We start from the raw sequence: 26,715 nt of genomic DNA, 5'->3' as shown, positions 1-26,715 counted from the left end.
GATTTTTAGATTCACTTGTTGATAGATATGTATTTGTTGTTCATAATTTTTAAAAAAATATATTTTATTGATTTTTTTACAGAGAGGAAGAGAGAGGGATAGAGAGTTAGAAACATCGATGAGAGAGAGTCATCGATCAGCTGCTTCTTGCACACCCCCTACTGGGGATGTACTCGCAACCAAGGTACATGCCCTTGACCAGAATCGAACCCGGGACCATTCAGTCCGCAGACCAATGCTCTATCCACTGAGCCAAGCCGTTTTCGGCTGTTGTTCATAATTTTTACCTTTACTTTTTTCTTCTTCTTCCACTTCTTAAAGAATACCTTTCAGCATTTTATATAATATTGGTTTTGTGGTAATGAACTCCTTTAGCTTTTTCTTATCTGTGAAGCTCTTTATATGACCTTCAATTCAGAATGACAACTTTGCTGGGTAGAGTAATCTTGGTTGTAGGTTCTTGCTATTCATCACTTTGAATATTTATTGCTACTCCTATCAGGCCTGCAAAGTTTCTGTTGAGAAATCAGCTGAAAATTGTATAGGTGCTCCCTTGTAGGTAATTAACTGTTTTTCTCTTGCTGCTTTTAATATTCTCTCTTTGTCTTTTGCTCTTGGCATTTTAAATATGATGTGTCTTGGTGTGGTCCTCTTTGGATTCCTTTTGTTTGGGGTTCTGTGTGCTTCCTGGACTTGTAAGTCTATTTCTTTTACCAGATGGGGGAAGTTTTCAGTCATTGTTTCTTCAAATAGGTTTTCAGTATCTTGCTCTCTCTTTTCTTCTGGCACCCCCATAATTCTGATGTTGGTACACTTGAAGTTGTCCCAGAGGCTTCTTACACTATCTTCAACTTTTGGGGTTCTTTTTTCTTTCTGCTTTTCTGGTTGAGTGTTTTTTGCTTCTTTGTATTTCAAATCTTTGACTTGATTCTTGCATTCCTCTAGTCTGCTGTTGGGTCTCTGTATAATATTTTTTTTATGTCAGTCAGTGTATGTTTAATATCTAGTTGATACTTTTTCCTATCCTAGAGTGTCTCGCTAAATTTATTGACCTTTTCTAGGACATTCTTGAGAAACCTTATAACCATGGTTTTGAACTCTATATCCAGTCATTTGTTTTCCTCCATTTCTTTCATTTGTGATCTGTTTCTTTGTCTCTGCATTTTCACTGCTTCTCTGAGTTGGTAGGGTAGCTTTGTGTGCTTGGTGTTCTATATGGGCCAGTGAGTCAGCCTCCTTAGTTACCTGTGGTGGATACTCTTGCTGCACCCCTTTGTGGACTGTGTGTACAGCCTTGTTGTAGTTAAGTCTTGATTGCTATTGGTATCACTGGGAGGAATTGACCTCCAGGCCAGTTGGCTGTGAGGATCAGCTGTGTCTATGCTGGGAGAACTTATGTGCTGGAGATAGCCTTATGAGACAAGACTTGCAAAACTGCAAAAGCCTCTGTGCTCATCTTGGATGGCGCGGAATCTCTGGCTGAGAAGACATTCTTGGCTTCCTGTCAGCCCTGACCTATAAGGCCCCTGGGTCTCAGTGTCCCTCAGTAATCACTGCAAGTACCTCTGGTAGAAAGCCACTCTCAATTTTTACCCACTGCCAGACAGTCCAGTTTCTCCCCCAGTGAATCTGGATTCCCAGATTCTTGCCCAGAACTGGAGTTCAGCACAGTCAGGAGCTTATGATTCCCTCCAGCTAGAGAAAACCAGTGCCACACTCAGCAGTCAGTCCTCTTTGCACACACTTGTGGGTGTGCCTCCAGACCTCTGCCTTTTGTGGTTCCCCTGAGTTTCTTCCTGACAGTCCAGATTCTTCCTGTAAGAGTCTGGGTTCCCAGGAGCTTGCCCAGAACTGGGGTTCAGTGCAGTCAGGAGCTTCCGACTCCCTTCCACTAGGGAAAGCCAGCAGCAACTTCAGTAGTCAGTCCTCTCTATGCACACTTGAGTGTGTATGTGCCTCCAGACTCCTGCCCTCGATGGCTCCCCCAAGTCTCCATGTGCCTTTCTCTCTATCTGACATTCTAGATTCCCCCAGTATGAGCCTGGGTCCATGGGGTCTCTCCCGGAACTGGGGTTTAGTGAAGTTGGAACTAGGGTTCAGTGCAGTTGTGAGCTTCCTTATTTCTCCTGCCAGAGAAAGCCAGCCAGGCATTCAGCCACCCTTCCTCTCTGTGCGCATGTCTCTGTACCTCAGCCCTTTGCAGCTCCTCTGATTCTCCGTGAACTTTTCTCTTTCCTTCTAGTTTCACCTTCCCCTGGACAGTCTAGTCTCTCCCCCAATACGCCCAGAACTGGGGTTCAGTACAGTTAGAAATGGGGTTGGAAGTGGGGTTAAGAGCAGTCCGGAGCTTATGTCTCCTTCCTGCTAGGGCAATCCAGAGGCACAGTGAACAGTCTGTCCTCTGTGCACAATGTGTGCGCCTCCGGGGCTCTGCCTTTTGCCACTCCCCTGAGTTTCCACCTTACAGCCCAGATTTCCTCCATATGAGCCTGAGTCCCCAGGGTCTGGCCTATAACTGGGGTTGAGTGCAGTCGGAACTGGAGCTCAGCATAGTCTGGAGCTTTTGTCTCCTTCCCGCTAGGGCGATCTAGCAGCTCAGTCAACAGTCTGTCCTCTGCGTGTATTAACGTGTGCGCCTCCGGGGCTCTGCCTTTCGTCACTCCTCTGAATTTCCACCTTACAGCCCAAATTCCCCCTGTATGAGCCTGCGACCCCAGGGTCTCACCCAGAACTGGGGTTCAGCACAGTCCAGAGCTTATATCTCCTTCCCACTAGGGAATGCCAGCCAGGCACTCAGCCGCCCCTCCTCTCCGACTCTGTCCTCTCCCCACGCACACACCGTGTCTCTGTACCTTAGGCTTTTATAGCTCCTCTGATTTTCCTTCTGGTTTTCTCTTTTCTTCTATCAATAGTTATAGAATTTCCAGTCAGTCAACTTTCCTGTAGTTCTGGACAATGTCCACTTTATATTTTAGTTGTATTTTTTGAAATTATTGTGTGAGGCTGCAGTTAGGCATTTAGCTATGCTGCCATCTTGGTTTCTCCTGAGTATTGGTAATTCTTAATCCTCTTTCCTTCTAGTTGTAGAATTTCACCCAGCCAGATTTCATGTGTTTCTGGATGATGTCCATTCTGTCTTTTACTTGTAGTTTTGAAATTGTGGGAGGCAGCAGTTTAGGTGCTTACTTATGCTGCCATCTTGGTTTCTCTCCTCCACCTTTGTTTTCATATTAAATATACAAGTAAGTAGATCTAATGTCCACCAGCAGTCCTGAAAAATTTGTTCTGATCACCTCTTCATTGGATGAAGCTTGTTCTCTAAAACATAAATCAACAAAACTACAACCCCTGACCAAATCTGGTCCACTGCCTGTCTTTTTATGACCTGCAACCTAAGAATGGTTTTTATATTTTTAAATAGTTGAACTAAAAATCAAAAGAATTATAATATGTGAAGAGTCATGAAAATTTTATGATATTCAAATTTTGGTGTCCATAAGTAAAAATATATTGGAATATAGTAACACTCATTCATTTATATACTGTCTCTGACTGCTTTTAGTTATAGTTTGAATAGTTGTAAGAGAAACAGCATGGCCTGTAAAGCTTAAAACATTTACTATCTGGTGTTTTAAAAGAAAAAATTTCTGTCTCCAATTCTAGTAAGAGCTTATGAGTATAGCATTCTCTGAGTTATCGCATCTTTAAAACTATTTTTTCTATACCCTTCATAATTGAAAGACAACTCCTAATTCCTTGGCTCACCCTTCCTTTCTTGAATTATTTGAAAATTTTGCTTTACTCTTAGCTTGCTTTGTCTGTTGTCATGATGTCTGATGCCAGCCAACTTGATTTTCTTTTCTTTGTAAATGATTTCTCCCATTCTAATGTCCAGACTATTACTTTTTCTTAATCAATGAAGTATAATGTTTTTCTTAAGATATAACTTGAAGTTGACTGTTTTGAATCAGTTTTCCAAGCTACTTTTGGATTTTCTATTCAATACCTACAGTAAGGTCTTTTATTTTTTTATTTTTGGAAATTTTCTTTTACTAGTTTTAAATATTAGTGCTATTTCATTGTTTAGTTTTCTTTATTATAAACTACAATTATATATAGTCTGGATTTCTTTGCTTATATTTTATATCAATCATTTTCTATGATTTATTTTATCTCTTTAAAAACTGATTTGAAAGAGAGAGAGAGAGAGAGAGAGAGAGAGAGAGAGAGAGAGAGAGAGAGAGAGATTTGTTGTTCCACTAATTTATGCATTTATTGGTTGATTCTTGTATGTGCCCTGATGACTGGGGATTGAGCAGACAACATTGGCGTATGGGGTCAATCAGGTATTTTTTATCTCTTTATTTTAACATTATTTTCTTTGCTATTCTAGTGACCTTAATCCTTGTATCTCATTAAATTTTCAATTCTTTTCTTTCTTTGTCACTATTCATTACAGTCTTGATTTTAAAGATGATTTTTGTCTTTTCATTAAATTTATTTCCTGAGTTCAGTCAATTCTGATTTTGCATCTTCCTTTTGCACATTTTTATTGAGGTTTTAAAACTCATCATTTGAATTTCTTTTTAATATCTTCAAATATTTGTTCAAGGATACTTAATTAAGATTGAGAGTTTTATTGCAGTTTTCTTCTGCTTTGAGGGTGGTTATTTGGAGAGGCTTTCCATCAGCTAAAATGACTGATTATTATTTTTGTTTTCTTCTTATGAAACTTTGTGTTAACACTTTTTATGCTCATTCTGAGAGATTTTTGTTTTCCTGGATCAGCAAGAACAGTTTATACAGATAGAAGTCAGGAGTTTGGGTGGCTTACTAGGTTTCATAGTTACTAAAGTGCAATTTTTAAAATCAAAGATACTTTTGGAGAGGGGTTTTGGAATATCATTTAATTTTGTGATTTACATTTATTTATGCAGGATCCTGAAATGCAACTTCTAACTTCCTTCTTTCCCTTCACAATCAAGCCAGCAAGGGATATTTTTTTCTAAGTCAATGCCGTCATACCTTCAAAAGTTGTGCTTTCCCAAGACTACCATCTCTAGTTTTTGTACTTTAATATTCTTTTCAATTTATAGTAGCCAGTGTTCTGAAGTGTCAGGCCTGAGGTCTGTTCTCAGTAGCTGTCTACCAATGGTGGAACTTCTTTTTAATGGAGGTTTTATTTTATCAGTTCTGCCATTGCTAGATCCCAGCTCTCATATCTTTTTATCTATTTAGTCTTTTTTTTTTTTTTTTTTTTCTGACCGTTGGTTCTTGTATGGGCTACAGAGCTAGTTCTGTTTCCTTTGAGTGTTCATTTCTCTATGTATGGGTAATTTAAAGTGTGAAGAATTCTATCTTCTAGTTAAGCTATTGAAGTGGGTTATGTGTGGTTTCATTTGCTCTCCTTGTTGATTTAAATTTCTTTTGGGAGGATGGTGTGGAGATATTTGGACTTAAGGGGCCAAAGTTATTTTATGGGAACTCAAAATATCTACTTTTACATTTATAGTATATATGCAGACACATACACCTGATCATTGTGTAGGGCATTCATTTGAATAAAGATGGGGATGTGTTAGAACTTTACCTGCCCAGTGTTCTTTATATTCAATTCCATGAATCTATGAGATACTTAGCCATGGTTAGGGCTACCATTTGCAACTGTGAACAGTCCAGATTTACTAAAAATGTGATTATGTTGTGTTTTCAGGTGTGTTTTCCAGCCCTTTATATAAGTCCTCCTTTTAAACTTCTAATGATAGGAAATTCATAATGAATTCCTCATTTCTTTGGCTTAAAGTAATGATGTAGGTAAATATATTCCAATTTCTGAGTAATTTTTTTTTTGCAGAATCTAGACTGAAGAGGAAATAATATTTTGTTGCATTTGATTACTTATATATTCCATGGAGCTGAGACAGGAAAGTGGTGAAGAAAGATATAATACATTATCTTTGTCATGGCCATTTTTACTTTGGTGTGAATATATGATGACATAGGTTGCAAGCTTCAAAGAAAGTAGGCAGCTAATGTAAAAGAGTGAAGAGGATGGGATGGGTATGCTAATGGGCTGGAGAGTTCATGGCCCTTTTGGGAAAAGCCCCTACTTAGCTCCAGGCACTGGCTGTCAGGTTATTTTTGCCACACAAAAGACTGGAATCGTTTCAGGCATACAGATACTCAATAAATGTGTGGGCAGATCTGGGTGTGCCACATCTTTATGTTTCAAGAGAGACTAGATATACTTTGTCAACCAGGGATTTTTACATGAAATCTCTAGACAAGTTTGTAAATTAGTTGACAGTGTTTAACAAATTCTATGCATGCCAAGCAAATCCTGTCCTGATTCATCAGATTCACTTATAAGTTTTGTTTCAAAGTAGAAAGCAGGACTAGGCTCCTATTTTGGGGGATGGAGCAAAACAAGAGATTGAAACTGTGGGCTTGGTAATGAAAGAGAACAGAGGTAAAAGGTTAAAATACAGATGGAGCCCATGACCTTGCCCATGCTTCTAAGCTAGTCAATGAGTAATCTGCATATTTTTCTTTCTTTTCTATCTACTCATATTACTAAAAAGCATATGAACTATTAATTTCCTATGAAAATAAGATTATATTAATCAGTTTGCTATGTTTGTTAGTAATTAATTCTGTTTGTTTTGGGCCAAAAGACACACCTACCACTGGCCTCTATAAACTTCTTATTTTAATGGAAGTACATTCATGTATTTAATCTTCATTGCACATTGAATACTTTATTTTAAAAATTTAGCTTTTTCCCCCCTCCCTGCTGAAGTGTTGTTGTCTCTACATTTTATATATAACTGATTCAAATGATTAGATTGGTAACTGCACTATGCTGGCTAATGCAAGGGAAGGATTTGCTTGGAGAAACTGAACTAAAAACAAAACAAACCGGACAGGAACAGAAACCAAAAATACTAATGATTTGTTTGGGTTTTGTTCTATCTTGGAACAGGCTGTGTTTTAGTCATGAAAAAAAAAAAAGATTTATTTGTACCATCTGGCTTTCAAATACTCCCACAGCCTTCTATGTTGGTAAATCTTAACTAGTGCCATCTCTGCAAGATCCTATATGATAATTCTTAAGCATTTGCTGTAATAGCCTGGAGTATCACTGAGCATGTGCAGAGTTTTACCACATTTACCATTGGCATAACATCCCTCCCCAATAAAAGCAAAATAATTCAACTAAATTCAATAGTCATCTGACTTTGCAATTACTTATGGACTGACGAGGCTACCTTTACCACCAAAGTTCAAAAATAAAAGATTTCTTGGATCTCTCTGCTAGGTGGTGGGAAAACTCCCAAAGTATTTGATAGCTTCAGAAGATTTGGACTCATCAGGATTCTGTGTGTGGAGGTAACACACGATCTTTAACAATCCATTTAAAAAGTGTTCACTTTTTTTTTTCATAGCACAGTATACTTATTTCTAATTTTCTTAACAGCCCTATCTCTTTTTTTCCATTCATTGTGCAACTAGTACTAGCTTGATTTCTTGTTATCAGTAAAATCCAAAATCTTATATATACTCTCTCTATATAATATTATTTTCATTTAACTCCACAATTTTGTAAGTGAATTCTGCAAAATGTTTGGAGATATGGTATACACCAAATACACTATGTAGTGTTTGCTATACTTAGTATCTGTATTTAATCAAAATTAAAGTTTAAGATAAAAAGGAATCTAGGTTTTTTCTTCAATGAACAAAGGTCAAATTTGAATTAATAATCTTGTCTACAACATAAGCAACAGGGCTAGTTGATTTGGGGAAATGTGTGAATATAAAAAAGCAAAATCTGCCTCTTTTGTACCAGGTGGTAGAACAGCACAGATTGCTTACTGTCAAAATCACATTTGTATTCATTTTTGGTCACAGCCACAAATAATTTATCTGAGAACTCAACAACCTCCTCTGATGTTCTGTGTACATATGCTAGCCTTTGGTTTCCAGATAGGACACAGGGCTTATCTAATTTAAAAGAAATGCTATGGAACCAACAGTTCTTCATATGTCTTTTCTTCTAGCTAAGGATTTCCTGTTGCAGTCAGGAAATCAGACATTTGGGACTTTCATGGTTAGCAATTACTTTAAAAGTTAACTATACTATGTTAACTAATAGATTAGCAATGCTATGATGAGGTTCTGATCAGCAGGAAATTACAATGAGTCATCTTAGACTCTCCTAATTTGTGCTTTATTATTCTATAGAGATCAATAGGAGCACCAAGGAAAGAGCTCTTGAGAAACCACACTGTGATCTAGAATTCCATATGTGTCTTTCCCATATTAGAGGATCTAATATAATATGGTATTACTTTCATTGAAACACTATATTTATTTTAGTGGGCTTGTGAGTTTACATAAGAGATTCCACATTTGGGGGATTGTACCTGGCCAAGAAACTAGCCTTCCCTGTGCAAATGATTCATCTGGAAAGACCGCCTCCTTTATGTTTCTTGACTAGGTCTAAAAATATAGGTGAATCACATTTTTGTGCTCTAAGTTAAATCTAAAATTCTGATATACTAATTTATGACCATCTCATCCTAGCTATTCAGTTTGCTTACAGTCATAACTACCCTACAACATCATCAGGATCTCTGGATACTGGATTCATCTCTATTTCTTGTTTCCCATACCATTAGCTTTATCACCTTATTATCTTTCCTTACTAAGTTTGATTCTATGATTCATCACTTCAAAAAATTTTTATCATGAGTAACTATAATTTCCTTACCCCTTTTGTCTTCTTGTTGCACTTGGCCTGCAAGCCTCCATCTTGGTGCAGAGAAAACATAGCCCCTATTTTACTTGCTCTTCTTGAAATGCTCTACTTTAGTCCTTTACAAATATTTTAGTCTCAGAGCCTCTTTATGTTCTTAGAAATTACTGAGGATGTTAAGGAGATGTAGGTTATATCTACCAATATTTACTGTATTGGAAATTAATATAACTTTTACCAATATTTATTCATTAATGTATTGAGTAATAAGAATAAATCATTGCATTAAAACGCAAATAACATATTTTATCGTTAGTAACTATATTTTACAAAGCCAAAAAAATTAGTGAGAAGAGTTGCATTGTTGTATGTCTTTGAAAATCTAATGTTTGTCTGGCTTAAAGACAGCTGAACTCTCATATCTGCTTTTGTATGCAATTGCTTGTGATATCATATATATGACCTCTGGAAAACACCATTGCACACTCATAAAAAATATAGCAAAAAAGACAATGTCTTTGGGGTACTATGAAAATAGTTTTAATTTGTGAATCCTTCAAGAGATCTTAGGATCCCTAGTCCCTAGACTACACATTGAGGAACCCTGTTCTGTCCCCACCATCTAATGGTTTTCTTCCAACTGCTCTAGTTGCTCTTTTTTAGTCTGCTTACCAGATTTTTAGTCCTCTAACTTATTGAATATTAGTATTCTGAGAGTTCCAGCATTATACTACTTTTCCTTGTTATATAATAATCTTGGTGTCCTCAGAGGTAAATGCCTCCAAAATTTCAGTACCAGACATTTATTAAGTATCTTGACCTGTGTGTATATTTTCATTCTTAAACCTCTTCCTTCTATACTCTACCTTGGCTAACAACATCACCATTTATCTATTCTCTAAGCCAGACAACAACTGCTCTCTCACCTGCCATATTGAATCAGTGACTAAGTCAAGTGTATTTTATCTCCTAAATACTTCTTTTTCTCCCTAATGATATATCACTTAATTAATTAATTAGTTAATTTTTAAAATTATACTTGACATTCAATATTATTTTATTTTAGTTTCAGGTGTATAGCATAGTAGGTAGACAATTCCATAATTTACGAAGTGATACCTCAATAATTCAAGTATCCACCCAGCACATACATAGTTATTATAATATTAGTATTATTGATTATATTTCCTATGCTCTACTTTACTATTTTTGTAACTTCTTACTTCCTTCACCTTTTTCCGCCCTTGTCCCCCAAATTCTTCCATTCCATCTTCTCCTTCTCCACTCCCAGAAGTTTATGTTCTCACTATCACTCACTTGGATTACTGTTATAGTCTCTTAATTTGTCTTCATGACTTCGATTTTACAACCCCATCATCCTGCCTGCCAATTCCAACTTCCATATTGCCATTAGGGTGATTTTTCTAAATGTAAATCTGAGCAAATAATTTTCTTGCCCTAATGAAAAACCATAAAAAACTCACCATTTGCTCTTGGAATGAATTATTAGCTCCTTACCGTAGCTTAAATGCCTTTCATGATCTGTTCCTGCTTACTTACTGTCTTCAATTCCTGCCATACTCCCATATATTCCATTTTTGCTTTCTCAGGTTTTCCAATATATTTGTTTTAAACAAAACATATGCCTTTTCACTTCTCTTTAAAGGGGATATTGCTAAGGCCCAAATGAATGTGTCTCTATCCTATAGTGTCACCTCTTAGTTTGATCATGATGAATCAGATATTCTGTTGGTGATATTGGCTCTTCCTACTCTGGCTAGTCTGTATGAAAATTCAGTCACATCTTTGAAATTTAAAATGGGTTAACTTGCCATCTGTTTCAAAGCTATTGCTTTAATTTAGTTCATGTTCACTTCAGAGTAAGTGTAACTTAAAGGCTTATACAATGTGGGTCTAATATATTCATAAAACATATATGTATGTTTCATATGCATATATAATAACTAATCCAAATAGGAGTGAAATTTTGTTTATGCAACATAATTCAAATTATTTAATTTGAAATCAAATATTTTTCAAGAGGAAATTTTTTTTCCTGAATTTGCAAAATTAATTCTTGCTGTTTTCAAATTTCTTAAGTTTGTAAAGCTCCAAAATCACTAACATGCTATCCAGTCCTCTGTTACTGTGCCTTGAGTTGATCTTTATCTATTTCAAAGCCTCATTTTAACTTCCCTGCTACAAAAGTGTTAAATGGGAAGTACTTAGTAGGATGACTGCCTCTCCTTGAGACAATAAAATAATCCCTTAGTATCCATTATTCATTCACAAAAGAAATTCTTTCTTATTCTATGTCTTAAATTCACATAGATACTAGCGTTCCAAGAAAAAAAATCAGTACAGTATTTGCCTTCCCTTAAAATGCCTCCATTTCATTTTTACCAATAGGTGCTAATTATGGTTCTGTAAATTAGTTGCATGTGACACAGGTTTTTCCTATCATTTTAGTATGTTTAATTTGGATTGAATTTATGCTTTTAATTATGACAGGTAAAGTGTCACTTAACATAGGAGGGATAAAACTTATAAAATACATTACACCAAAAGGTGATGCCAGATGAAAATATAAATCTCTTTTAAAGAAGAGTCTGATAAATGTATGGATGGCAGACTTATAATTGGACTGAAATTATAGCATCACTTTCCAGATCCTGCTTAGAGAGAGAGCTAGAAAGTTAGTAGATTCATGGGTAGGAGGCAGTCAATGCTGATGCAGAAACTGCCATCATTATCATGAATGGATCCATAAGAGTGAACTAAAAGTAGTAATAAGTATTACACATGATATCAAAAGTATTGGTAATGGTCCACAGGATAAAATAAAATACTTTTTAGCATTTTATGCTGAATCACTTCTTGAATGCTATAAGCTACAGTGCATTTTAATGAAAATGTGTTTCAACCCAGATAAGGCCTTCAGATAGAAACAAAACCATTGGGAGGGTCAAAAAATAAAGACATAGTTACAGATATTTTAGGCTAGGCAGAAGGAAATAATAAAACCATTAGAGTATTCTTGTGCAACAGACATTCCAGCTCTAGAAAAACTGCCTTAAATGACTCTGAGAAGAAAAGAAACAAGAAGTAGTGCATGTTAGGATAAATTATATGCTCACTATACTTGTATAGGCTCAAAGTAGTAATCTTAATAATAACACTGTTCCACTAATAATAATCATTAATCTTTATTTAGACTGCTAAGTAATGTCCTGGATGTCTTACATGCTTCATTTCATTTAATTAAAAAGAAAATTCACAAGAAATGTGTTACTAGAATTCCCATTTTGTAGATGAGAAAATTGAGGCACAGAGGCATTATGAAGTTGCTAGTAAATGAAAGAGATAGTTTTTGGTATTATTAACTTTTATTTAAAAAACGATGTGTGAAGGGCATGGTTTATTTAGATTTAAGGATAAAAACTCCATTTCTAGTCTCTCCTTTAAAAAATATAATTTTTGAATTTTTTAAAATTCAAATTTGCCACATTTTATTTTATTTCTTCTCTAAACTGTGAGGTTTGGTACTTTCTTTGTGAGGAAGGCAAAATGAACACATTCCATTCCTATCATTTTCAACATTTTCTTATTCCACTGAAATAACAGCCCCAGGAAGGGTAATTTGGAGTAATATAAAAGAGGCAGAAGAAAACACTAAAATCAGTGTTACTCAATTTTGGTGCAGAGAGCAAGGCCCTTTGCCCTCTTGAACAGTTTCTTCCTTAAACTTTAGATCGGAGAACTGGGCTCAATATTCTCTCTCCTAATTCTGTATTAGTATCCATTCTGGTGAACTTTCTATTTCCTCATAGAATGTCACTGGAAGGAGATATATGACTTATTTTATTTCATCTGTAGAACTGGGACACTATCCACATCCCCTGAAGGTGGTATGAATCCATACTGATTTCATGGCAAAAGAAAAGGAACATCAATGTGATTTACTGATGATACTGGGTTTGAGAGTCAGAAATCCCTCCTCCACAACTCATTCAATGCAACAGACCATTTGACCTGAAGCACAATGTATTCCTGTGAATTTCTACTGCCTCTTATATAAACTGCTGACTGTAGAGAAACTTGATCAAAACATCAAAGATTACCAAAGAAGCCGTGTTTGTGCCCTTCACAACCATTGATGAAGTACCTTAACCTCGCCTTCTCTTGATGCCTTGCATATGGTCATCTGTCTTCCTGACTACTACTTCATGTGGCTTATTTGTAAATTCAAGCAAATGTGCTTCCAACTGGCACTGATACATCACTGATGCCAAAATATCAGAGAGAAGGAAGCATAAGGACATATTTTTTATTCAGATGGAAAATATTACAGATTTATGGGGAAATGATAACAATAGCTATTCTGTGATATCTTCATATAATCAGTACCTTTACATGCCTCCCTTCACCAAATTTTATGACCTCAAAACTTATTCAAAGGAATTATTCTCTTGCTGACTCAAAATGTACAGTGGGGTAGGTGTGGGGATGGGGCTGGTTGCCTGAACAATCTGGCTCTGACTTTTCACATACTGGATTTCCACTGCGTTCCAATGACCACTTACAGAGCCATAATGCACAGCATGTCTATTGATGTCCCATTGATTTCGATGAGATTTTCCCTTGTGGATTGAGGGCAGCACAGCATACAGCCATTAGTATCTAAAGGTTATGTATAATGGATAATAGAGGAAAATGAAATGGAATAAAGGAATTTGCACAGGAAACAAGCAGTAAATAGTTTCAGTGAAAGATTTTACTTGGGTTATACAGCAAACTGCAAAGAAGGGTTGAAAGAAAAACAATGACTCTTGCAGGTTCAATAAGAGTTGAGAATTAATGGTTTCATATTTTTAAATATGTTACTTTTCAAAATTTCAATCACACAAAACCATTTAAAATTATCTTGTGTGTTACAATTCTTATGTGACATCTTTCATCTGAACAATTATGAATTCTTACTTTACCCTTCTGAGGTAACCAGCAATATGGCATAGATGGGGTAAATCAAGGAAGATATATTTACCAATTTATCCAAAGTCACATATTGCCGAGTTCATGGCAGAACTCAGAACAATGTTACAGTCTTTGCCATTAGCATCTCATGTTGAACCCATTCGATCTACTGTGATAGCCTTTAGCCTGATATCCCTTTGTCTAAAATATCTCACAGTAAATTACTTCAATAGGTCACTCTCACCAATCAACAAATCTTAGTTGCACTCACCATTACAATAGATGTCCTGGCAAATCTAGCATAATTTGTAATTTAATAAGAAAAAAAATATCGTCAAACAAATGGGACTACATTGAAATAAAAAGCTTCTCACAGTAAAAGAAACCATCAACAATAATTACAACAACAAAGCACACAAACAAATAAACAAACAAGGAAGCCCACTGCATGGGAGAACATATTTTCCACTGTTATCTCTGATAAGGGTTTATTCTCCAACATTTACAGGGAACTCATAAAACTTAATAAAAGAAAGATAAACAATCCAATCCAATCAAAAAATGGGCAAAGGACCTAAATAGACACTTTTCGAAAGAGGACATACAGAAGGCCAGGAGACATATGAAAGTCACTAATCATCTGAGAGATGTAAATCAAAACGACAATGAGGTACCATCTCACACCTCTCAGAATGGCTATCTTCAACAAATCAACAAACAACAAGTGCTGGAGGGGATGCAGAGAAAAAAGAACCCTCCTGCACACTTTTGGTGGAAATGCAAACTAGTGGAGCCACTGTGGAGAACAGTATGGAGATTCTTCAAAAACTTAAAAATGGAACTCCCATTTGACCCAATAACCCACTTCTAGGAACTCCCATTTGACTCATAATCCCAAGAAATCAGAAACACCAATTATAAAGGACGTATGTACTTCTATGTTCATAGCAGCACAATTTACAATAGCTAAGATTTGGAAACAGCCTAAGTGCCCATTGGCAGATGAGTGGATTAAAAAACTTTGGTACATCTACATATTGGAATACGATGATGCTGTATAAAAGAGGGAACTTTCACTATTTGCAATAGCTGAGATGGACCTGGAGAGCATTATGCTAAGCAAATTAAACCAGTTGGAGAAAGATAAATATTCTATGATCTCATTCATTTGTGGAATATAATGAACAACATAAACTGATGAACAAAAATAGATCCAGAGACAGAAACACCGAATGGACTATCAAACCTCAGAGAGAAGGGAGGGCAGGTTGGGAGGCGGCAAGGTGGGAGGCTAAGAGATCAACCAAAGGGCTTGTATGCATGCACATTAGCATAACCAATGGACATGGACATTTGGGCAGTGGGGAATTGTCCTGGGGGGTGGGAGTGTACAGGGAGGAGTTGATGGGGGGAAAAGGAGACATATGTAATACTTTAAACAATAAAATAGCCATAGCAACTAGTACAAAAAAAAAAGAATACAATTCTCAAAGAAAAAAAAAAAGAAAACAATTATCTAATGGATTTGCTTAAAAAACTGAGAAATAAATGAGCTACAGCTACAGAGTTTGCTGAGTGAGAGAGGGGCCACAAAGCTTAGCACTCTTGGAGGGGCAATAGGGGAAAGTGGGGGACATCTGTGTTACTCTCAACAATAAAGATAAATAAAAAAAGATATACAAAGATCATGTGACTAGAGTCAATCAGCTCTGTCTTAAAGCTCAGGGTCCCCACTTCTTACTATGTGACCTCTGCATTTCAATATGCCCTCTATGTGATTTTTTATTTTTACTGTACTTGTTTCACTTAAAAAAATATATTTAATACCAGTACCTACTCTTAAGGATTGTTGTGAAAATTAATTGAGCTAATGCAAATAAAGTGCTTAGTACAATTCTGTTTGTATATCAATAAATTTTTAGTAATGGGGTTGCTATGTACTAGGCACTGTTCTTGATGCTGGTATACAGCCATGAACAAAATGGCTAATTCTGAGAATCAGTGAGTTTTTGCAGTGAATAGTAACTATAAAGTTGATAATGGTAAAAATAATAATGATATTTAACATCCTGTATAATAAAGGGGTAATATGCAAATTGACCCTAAAGGCACCACCAGGAACTACCTTCACTATGATGCACACTGACCACCAGGGGGCAGACGTTCAATGCAGGAGTTGCTCCCTGGTGGTCAGTGCACTCCCACAGGGGAGCTCTGCTGGGCCACAAGCTGGGCTGAGGGCTGTGAGCACAGCAGTGGTGGCAGGAGCCTCTCCCGGCTCCTGGGCAATGCTAAGGATGTCTGACTGCAGTTTAGGCCCAATCCTGTGGGGAGTGGACCTAAGCTGCAGTTGGACATCTCCGGAGGGGTCCCGGACTGTGAGAGAACTCAGGCCGGGCTGAGGGACCCCTCCCCACCAAGTGCACAAATTTTCATGCACTGGGCCTCTAGTTTATAATAAAATATTATGTTTTTGGCATTATACCAAGTGTTTTAGTTTTTTTCTCTTTTTAATTCTATTTGTTTATTCTTAAAGCCATATATCCAGTTTGTGGGGGGAAATACAGTATGCCAACAGGCCCAGACAGCATGGCTCAATGATTGAGCATTGACCTATGAACCAGGAGGTCACAAGTTTGTTGCTTTGTTTTTGTTTCTTTTGTTTGTTTTGTTTTTGTTTGTTTTTAGATATTTTTAATTGATTTTTTACAGAGAGGAAAGGAGAGGGATACAGAGTTAGAAACATCGATGAGAGAGAAACATTGATCAGCTGCTTCCTGCATAAGCCCTACTGGGGATGTGCCTGCAATCAAGGTACATGCCCTTGACCGGAATCAAACGTGGGACCCTTTAGTCCACAGGTGGATGCTCTATCCACTGAATCAAACCAGTTAGGGCAGGAGATAATAAGTTTTATTCCTGGTCATGGCATGTGTTCAGGTTTCAGGCTTAATATCCAGTGGGGGGCATGCAGGAGGTAACCAATCAATGATTCTCTCTCATCATTGATGTTTGTATCTCTCTCTCCCCCTCTCCCTTCCTCTATGAAATCAATAAACATAAAAATATGCCAACATAAGTTTTTTTTTTTTAGGTTCTGAATTTATGTTGATGATGATGGTTGGTCTGTCATTGTGTAGGGAGTTGGGAGAAAGGACCCCTTAGTTGTATTAAAACCCCTTCCCTAAGAAGACACTTGGAAGATAGTAAAATGTCTCGTTTTAGTAATCTGCAGAGTCAACAAAATTAATGACTTCTAATATATTCCAAGGGATAAAAACATCAAGTGCTTTAGTTTTATCATTTCACTTAATTCTCCAAGTGATAGGTACTATTTTAGGCCCATTTTATAGTTGATGAAATTAAGGCCTTAAAAGTTTAAGTAATGTGCTCAAGGCAACATGCTTAATAAGTGGCAGAGGTCTGAAAAATCCATGATCATAGCTATTGTACTGTACTACCTTACTATCTGATAAATTTATATGTCATTGTTTTACCCTATAAGAAAGCATGGTAATGAAATGAATAAATATATAACCTAAATAAATTTCGCAGTATACAGTACAATACAATTGTTGATGCAAGAGTGGCTATTATAACAAATTTAAATAGAAACATATGTTTGAACACAGTATAAAACTAATAATCAAGAGCTTGATGTTACCTGGATTTTTTAACACTAGGGGTTAAGTCTTAGAGCTCAAACATTATCTTTCTATATAGTAACAGTTAATAGAAGATAATCCATAAGATAAGAGTTTGTCTTATAATTGAACAAGAATATTTTAAAGGACATCTAATGTATTTAAACTTTTCAAATTACTCCTTGTATTGAATGATTCCATTTTAAAGTCATGCTTATATTACAGTACTTTCTCATCTCCCTCCTCCATTCTTTCAGCATTATTTCTCATTATAGGTTATTAAAAATAAAATAAACACATGTTCAATTATCCTGAAATGTCTGAGATAAAAGACACATTTTTATATGGTAAGGTAACATTATCCACATTTATTACGTAGTAGAATTATTTAAATAAATTCAGACTATATGGTGAAAATATAAAAGACTTAATCATAAACATGTATAGAGGCTATGATCCTATATTGTTGAATTATCTGTGGCTTCTCTACAAAATACATGTGTATTTACTGACCATTCTCTATTCTATAAGTCCTTTAAACATTAATTCTGTGAACATTTTTATTATTCAAATTTTGAAAAAAATCAGAATCAACCAAATTTAGTTTATTATTTATAACTAGAGGACCAGTGCACAAAATTTGTGCATGGACAGGGTCCCTAGGTCTGGCCAGTGATCAGGGCTAATCTGTGGGGCGACTGGTGGGGCAATCTGGGGACCCCACTGGCACCTGACTTGGCCAGCTTGGTGCAGCCTGTTCGCCGGCCCCGGCCCCTTCCACCACTACAAGTCACTTCCTTCTGTGGGGTGACCAGCGGGGCAATCAGGGGGCCCCCTCTGGTACGTGCCTTGGAGGTGACTGGTGGGCCAATCGGGGGCTGGCACTGCCTGATCAATGGCTGGCCCACCCCCTACTGCTTCCCACTCACTGGCCGCCTCCACCCCCACTGCTGTCACAGGTCGCCTCCCTCTGTGGGGTGACTGATGGGATGATCAGGGGGAACCCTGCTGGCACCCGCCTTGATTGGTCTGGGCCCTGCAGGCAGGGGGCAGCTCCTGCATTGAGCATCTGCCCCCTGGTGGTCAGTGTGTATCATAGCAACTGGTCTTTCCACCTGTGGTTCTGCCATTGGTTTATTTGCATATTAGGCTTTTATTATATAGGATTATAGGAAAATCTAAACTTTTTGTCTACCTCTCAGAATCATATTCATTGTATCTTCCTGGGTCATTCTGCTTCAATTAGGAAATTGGGTTAAACCTGAAAAGAAGCTGTTAGTGACATACCTGGGTAGAATTTTTTTCCTACTATGATATTCTATTCATTCTAGAAATAGTGCTCCTACAAAATACATGTTTCTTAAGTTAATTTACATTTTAGACTGCAGAACCACTGGATCAAGGAAATTAATGTTCAGTCAAAACAAAATGCCATCTGGAAAAATCAATACCATTTGCTATCAAGTGAGGTTGACTTTAATTCAGGGTGACTGAAGAAGCAATTATTTTTCTTAGAAGTAAAAAGTGTCTCACAACTGTTTTCCTCTTTACTTTCCCAAACACAGTAACCACACAGATTTGCAGCCATTTACCTTGTAGAAATAAGAATACATCTTAAAGTCCCAGTTACAACTCTGAATTCTTAGAAAGAAATTATGAACTGGGTTTTCTGATAGCTTCCAAATAACTACTACTTTAATTAAATTGTTACCTGAAAATTTAATAGCACTATTATTGTTTAACTATAATTTAAGAAGCTATCGTAGATTGGTCCTTATGACTTCTAATGAGAAAACCATAACAAACCTTTTAATTGAAGGGAAAATTGTTAACTACAGTAATTGCAATCAATAAGATTGTGTTAGTAGCATAAATATTTCTTCTCAAAAAGCATTCCATACTCTCCTTAGCAGTATTTAAGGTTTGAATGTATAAAAAACTAATTAGAAATCCATTTGTTATTTATAATACTAAGCCTAGGTTCAAATTTGTAGGACCCAGAGTTGAGAGAGAACCACCACGGCCCACGCAAAACAAGACTTTGATTAAGAAGAAAAGTGAGACATGGGAAAAAGGGCTTACCAATCACATAGGCCAGTAACAAGGCCAAAGTCACGGTGATTGCAGTGGCACTCAAGGCTGTGCACTTCCAATTGCAGCATCTGTAAGGTTTGTTAAAGGTAAAGGCAGGTCTGGAGAAGGTGCTTCGAGGAAGTGGCCTGGGAGGTGGCGAGTACACAGTATTGGATGTCAGAGGGTAGTTCTGACTGGTTGCACTGAAGATAGCAGAGGAACCAGATCCATGTTTAAACAGGAAATGTCTGTGATAGGAAACAAAATTTTGGACTTTTAGCAATGCAACTGCTACAAAAACAAAACCTCCACTAATTTCAAACCATCAAGGAAACTGGGAGGGGCTCAATACAATTTTAATGTACCTAAGATTTAGCTCCAAATTCCCCTTGGTGTCTCCCTCTTGTTCTCTGATTTTAGACCTTTAAGAAGCAGAAAGAAGTTCTGTTCCATGCCTTTCTGGCAGTGAATTTCTCACACTCTGAGCGTTAATCTCCTGCACTTGATGTTATTTCCTATACCCGTGGTCTGCAAACTACAGCTCACGAGCCACATGCGGCTCTTTGGCCCCTTGAGTGTGGCTCTTCCACAAAATACCATGGCCTGGGTGAGTCTATTTTGAAGAATTGGAGTTAGAAGAAGTTTCAGTTTAAAAAATTTGGCTTTCAAAAAAAAATTCAATCATTGTACTGTTGATATTTAGCTCTGTTGATTAATGAGTTTGCTGGGCACTGTCCTATACTATTCCCTTTCATTAACTATGATACTCAAGAGTAGATTAAAAAACAGAAGCATCAGCAGGAATTTGGTAATTTTAATGGCCTAGAAACCAATATTTTATTTAGAGACTAGCTTTCTCAGATATAGTTTCACCCAATAATTTATTATAAAAATTGTCAAACATACATACGAAAATTTTTTATATAATGAATAAATATACACTCACCAACTAGATTCTACAGTTAACATTGGACTCTACTCATTTTATCAGATATTTACCCTTCTCTCCATTTCTATTTTCATCCATCAGTCTATCTTAGTTTCTAAGCATTTTGAAGTAAGTTGTATACATCAGTATACTTCTTTTCATATATTTCAACTTGCATATTATTATCTAGAGTTTAATATTTTTATAGATTTTTAATATAGAATTTATACATGACAAGTTTGACTTTTTTAGATTTCACATAGACTTTTTTAGATTGCTCTTTCTAATTTATTTCACTTAGTATAATGTCCTCAAGGTCCATCCATGAATTTGTAAAGACAGTAGACTGGTTACTGGGGCATGGGGTGGGGGAATAAGGGAGACATTTAAGGGTACAAATTTTCAACCAGGAGATAAATACGTCTTGGAGATCTGATGTACAGTACAATGAACACAGACAATATTGTATTATATACATCAAACATATTAAGAGACTACATCTTAATTATTCTCATCCCAAAAAAGAAATAATTCTGTGAAATAACTGAAGTGTTATCTAACACTACAATGACAATCACATTGCAATATGTAAATGCATCAAATCAATGTGTTACACACCTTAAATTTAGACAACATTATATGTAAATACTATATTTCATTTAAAATTATTCAGGACAAAATGCATAAATTTTAAATGTACATTTACAGAGATTTAACAAATACAAAAACCTGTGCAACCCGAACCCCTCTCAAGAGACAGAACATTTCCATCACCCAGGACATTTCCTCCTACTTTTCTAAGTAAATCCCTGTCATCATCCCCCAGAGGCAGCCACTATTTTGCATTATTTTCTTCCATACATTAATTTTGCCTGTCATATAATTTCACTTTACTCTCATGTTTTAATTACTACAGAATAATTATTCACTGCTCATGACTATTGTAACATGGATATTTCATAAATAGTGGTGATTTATTCACATGGAAGAAGTTGCCAAAAACAAATGTGAAAGTATTTTTTTGGGGGGAGGGGGTATATACTTTCCACTTGTGGAGTGCTAACTATCATGAGCTGTGTTAACACTCTATTCCAGTCTTCACTCTTATGAAATAGGCTACATTATCCTCATTGCACATTAAAGGAAACAGAGGCCTTAAAGAGGTTAAATTACGTCTCTAAATAAATCTAGCAAGTGAATGACAGTGAGAATAGGAACCCAGGTCATTCTGGCTCCAAAACCCTTACTCTTAATCATTCTACTGAGCTACCTGGGGCAGAAAAATGCACTGCTAAAGCAAGCACGTTGCAGTGCCACATGTTAATGTATTATAACACAAAACCTCTCACTAGCAAAAAGCCAACATTACCTTGTACATGTGCTATATGCCTCAAAGCATAAATTCTCAATAATATTTATAGACTGATTTCTAGCCTCCATTTTAAAAGAACAAAAGCATATATATATATATATATATATATATATATATATATATATATATATATAGTTAGTGCTCCAGTGCACGAAATTCATGCATGGGGGTTGGGGTATGTTCAGGTGTTCCTCAGCCCGGCATGCACCCTCTCCAATCTGGGACCCCTTGAAGGATGTCCTACTGTTGGTTTACAGGAATTGGGCCTAAACCAGCAGTCGGACATCCCTCTTGCAATCCGGGAATGCTGGCTCCTAACTGCTCACCTGCCTGTCTGATTGCCCCTAACCACTCTGCATGCTGGCCTGCTTGCCCCCAACTACCCCCTGGCACCAGCGTGCTCACCCCCAACTGCCCCCCCTGCTGGCTTGGTCGCCCCCACCTCCCTTCCCCACTGGCCTCCTAGCCCTCAACTGCCCTCTTGCTGTCCTGATCACTTCTAACTGACCTCCACTGATAGCCTGCTCACCCCCAACTGGCCCCCCTTCTGGTCTGCTTACCCTCAACGGCCCTGCCCCCCACCAGCCTGATCACCCACAAATGCTGTCCCATCCTGGCCTGATCACCCACAACTGCCCTCACTTCTTGGCCTCAAACTGACTCTACCTCAGCCCCACCACCATGACTTTGCCCAGAAGAACACCCGTAAGGTCTCCTGGAAGGTCTCCTAGTCTAATTATCATATAACCCTTTTATTAGTATAGATAAAGTCCTGGTGCATGGGAGGGGGCCACCTGGTTTTCCCCGAAGGGTGTCCCGGATCAGAGTGGGGGTTCCCTTGAGGCATGGGGTGGCCTGGGCAAAGGGCCTGTGGTGGTTTGTAGGCCAGCTATGATCCCATGGGGTGAGGGTCCCCACTGGAGTGGGGGCAGCCTGGATGAGGTGCTGAGGGCTTTATTTCAAGCTGGCCACACCTCCTTCAGGGTGGGGGGTCCCACTGGGGTGCCTGGCAAGCCTGAGTGAGGGGCTGAGGGCTGTTTTCAGGCTGACCACACACCCTTCAAGGTGGGGGTCCCCACTGGGGTGCCTGGCCAGCCTGGCTGAGTGGTTGATGGCTGTTTGCAGGTTGGTCATGCCCCCTGGCAACCCAAGATTCCAGGCCCTCTGTATTTTCTTCTTCTTTTTTCAGAACCTCCTTGATCAGAGGCCAGGGTCAGCTAGAAACAGGTATCTGGATTTATTTATCATATATAATTGAAACTATGTAGCCTTGAGTGGAGGCCAGGGCCAGCCAGGGCAGGTGGGAAGCTTGTCTTCCTCCATCACCAGGGGCAACCCAAGCCTCCTGCTTGCGCTAGCTCTGTGGCCACCGCCATCTTTGTTGGGTTAATTTGCATACTAACTCTGATTGGCTGGTGGGCATAGCAGACGTATGGTCAATTTGCATGTTTTTCTTTTATTAGATAGGATATATATATACTATGTAATGAAAAGCTAATGCAAATGGCCATCATGCTGTAATGGTTCAGACACTCAACACTGGGGAGAGAGGAATGGGGACCAGCCAGGTACAAATGAGCTCATAAGAAAGGAATGGGGACCAGCCAGGCTACAGCCCAGGATATGAACAAGCCACCCACCCAACATTCCTGGGCACCAGCAGCTGGGGCTATGGCCAGGGAGACAAGCTGCACATCTCATGGTACTGGGTATCAACAGCTACATCTGCACCTGTAGCCCTGCAGTCCTGGGTGCCACTGGGTGCACCTGCAGCCATGGCCCAGGCGAAGCCACCCACCATGGTCCCCTGCAGCTGCAACCAGCCCAGGCGAAGCTGGTCCAGACCATGGGTGACTGAGGGAGAGAAGCCTGGGTCCTGGGTGCCTGCAACTGGGCAGAGGAGGGAATCCTGGGTCCCAGGTCTGGGGCGAGGCAGAGGTGGTTAGGGGCAATCAGGCCAGTAAGGGAGCAGTTAAGGGTGATCATGTCAGTAGGGGAGCAATTAGGGGTGATCAGGCAGGCAATCAGGCAAGCAGGAGCCAGTGGTTCAGATTGTGAGAGTCAGTCAGACATCCCCCAAGGGGTCCCGAATTGGAGAGTGTGCAGGCCAGGCTGAGGGATCCCCCTGCCCATGCACAAATTTCTTGCACCAAGCCTCTAGTATACACTCTATGTGCCAGTTAATGAAAAATATCCACATTGGATAATTTTGCTTTAGGGCTGGGTTGCTGAGGGAAGTCCAAAGTCACAAGCCTTTATGGAGGGTAAGAATCTTTCAAATATGCATGTTCTTTGGCCCAATAATTATGCCCATCTGAATTTATCCTCAGGAATGATATGTTTGACAATGCATATAAGTATGCACTCACTGAAGTGTTATTTATAATAGCAAAAAATTAAATACCTAAATGCACAGTAGTAGGTATGTGGTTCAGTAAATCTCTCTATATAAAAGGCTAATATGCAGTGTCTCCTCAGGAGTTCAACCCAGAGACTGAGAGTTCACTGTTATGGTATATGCTGACTACCAGGGGGCAGTGCAGAACATGGTGGGCGACCAATAATGGTGGTGGGGTGCTGAGGGAATGAGGAAAGGAGGAGGCAAAGAGATGGGGAGGTGGCAAGGGAAGGAGGAGGCGGGGGCAGGGAGGTGGGGAACCTGATGTATCCTGATTGCCAGCCAGGCCTAGGGATCCTACTCAAGATCAAATTTTGTGCAATGGGCCTCTAGTTCTTTTATAAACACATAGTAGAATACTATGCAGCATTAAAAATTGTATTGTAATAGTATATCTATTCACTAGAAAAATAATTACAGATATCACCAAGTGGAAAAAGGTAGGCTTTAAGACAGTTTGGGCAGTCTACATATATAAAAGCCTAAGGAACCATTATGATTTGTGAAATGAATGATCAGTTTACCAGTGGCTATTGTGCACACTAACCACCAGGGGGTAGACACTCAACAAAGGAGCTGCCCCTTGGAAGTTAGTGCGCTACCACAGCCAACCTCCTGCAACCCGCCAAACTCCTGCAGTTCCTTCCACCACCCCCTGGCCCCAATCAGCCCTGATTGCTGGCCAAGCTGAGGAACCCCACCTGTACACAAATTCATGCACTGGGCCTCTAGAAGGATAGAAATTTTAAACTTTAAAAAGAATATATATATATATATATATATATATATATATATATATATATATATGGAAAAATAATAATTTGTGTTCCATTTGCATAATAAGGCCATTTTAAAAAGTTTCATGCCTTGATCTTATATTACTTTTGAAACTAGTATCAAAGAGATTGGGGGTAGGATAAGTGAAAAAAATTGCACTGGCTAATACCCACCATATGCATAGTTGGTCCTATTTATGTGAACATGATTTATTGAGCATCTAAGGAGTCCAGGCATATAAGTACTTTATATGCATTATTTTGATCCTCATACATCTGTAAGTTTGATACTATTATTCTAATCTTACAGATGATGAAACAGAAACCAAACGAGTTTTAGTAGTAGAGTGGTAGTTGTACTTGTCATAATGATAATAAGAAGTTAACATTTGTTAAATGCTTATTTGTGCCAGGCATTGTTCTAAATACTTCAGAGTATTTTATTTAATCTTCACAACAACCCTATTACCTAAGTACTGCCAGATAAGAAAACTGATGCACAGAGAGGTTAAGTAACTTGTCAATGGTCGCAAAGCTAGTAACTGGTAAAGCTGAGTTTCAAAACCAAGAAGTTTGGCTACAGAGCCACCCTCTTACCCACTACACTACAGTACACTATACTAGGGTTATGCAGTTAGTGAACATACTAAGATTTGAATCCAGGCCTATAAAGATGCAGAAGAAGCAATCTTGCTATTGATTTTGGCATATGGATAATACTGGATTGAGCCATGCTATTATTAGCCTGTTCCTTTTCGATCAATGACAAAATAATGAGAATCAGAGTTGGAAGGAATCTCAGAAATCAGTAGCCCAACACCTCATTTTGCAATTAGGTAAACCAAGGCCCAGAGGATAAAGTGAATTACTTAAAAGTAACATAGTTAGTCTAAAGGCATGAAAGAATTTGGGATTGGGTTGCTTTCCAAATGGTGTATTTCCATTGGCCCACACTACCTGCCAACCACAATCTCCACTGGATGAGCACCAGGTTCTAATCTCCTGGGTTAATTGAATCAGGTTAAACAAATACAATCTATTCTAGCAGTACTACAGGATACATATCTATTCTTCTTCATGTAACATGCTTGTATAGTACCTTTTAAATATCATCTTAACTATTTTGGATGAATGGGGAAGCATTACAAAGAAGCTATTCTTTCCTTGTTAAGAACCCAAAGGAGTCACTGCTGCTTCTAAAGGCACTCAAATTTACCCCCATAGTGGAGAAATATTATATATAGTAGAAATAAGAATACATATATTTTTTGAAAAAATGACATACCCTGTGAATCCTACAGTATCAAGAATTTACTCATTATTCAATGACAATCATGTCATCATCTTCTGGAACATCATCATAACAATCCAATTCCTGAATTTCCTGGTGAATTTCTTGTGACTCCATTTCTTTCAGAATCAGTGGACCAAATCTCTCATGTTTAGCCTAGGGGGGCCTTATTTTCAGGGGATGTCTTATATTTCACTCAAAAGAATACTTGTAAGTAGGTCTTATTTTTGAAGGATGTCTTATTTTTGGGGAAACATGGGTAGCATTATGATCCTTCAGTCTGAATGTAATTTCTTTTTAGGCCCTGAAATCATCGTCCCCATGTCACAAGGAAATGGATTTCTTCTTTAATGTCTGGTTAGCTCCCCCAGTCTGTGTTTTCCCCTTTGGCCATCTAATTGACTAATGAGTCAAAAATGTAACATTTTGCATACAGTAGAGTGGGGTTGTTTCCCCATCTCCCCACCCCTGACCTGGTTACTCTGGAGTTGACAAATGTCA

The 26,715-nt window shown here is 38.0% G+C and overlaps 1 protein-coding gene across 5 annotated transcripts in view; it reads right to left on the bottom strand.

Annotated features, from left to right (window-relative positions):
- The window catches only part of TENM1 (teneurin transmembrane protein 1), a 915,501-nt gene that overhangs the window by 333,057 nt on the left and 555,729 nt on the right, over positions 1–26,715 (bottom strand). For all 5 annotated transcript variants that reach the window (XM_084870761.1, XM_084870765.1, XM_084870762.1 and 2 more), the window contains one exon: positions 19,459–19,697. In XM_084870761.1, coding sequence (XP_084726887.1) covers positions 19,459–19,697 — 239 coding nt within the window. The remainder of the gene's footprint in view (positions 1–19,458; positions 19,698–26,715) is intronic.

This window comes from Pipistrellus hanaki (genome assembly GCF_964339955.1).
Source record: "Pipistrellus hanaki genome assembly, chromosome: X".
NCBI classification, from domain to species: Eukaryota; Metazoa; Chordata; class Mammalia; order Chiroptera; family Vespertilionidae; genus Pipistrellus; species Pipistrellus hanaki.
The sequence above is the reverse complement of the archived record's forward strand: the minus strand, read 5'-3'. Positions and strand labels throughout refer to the sequence as shown.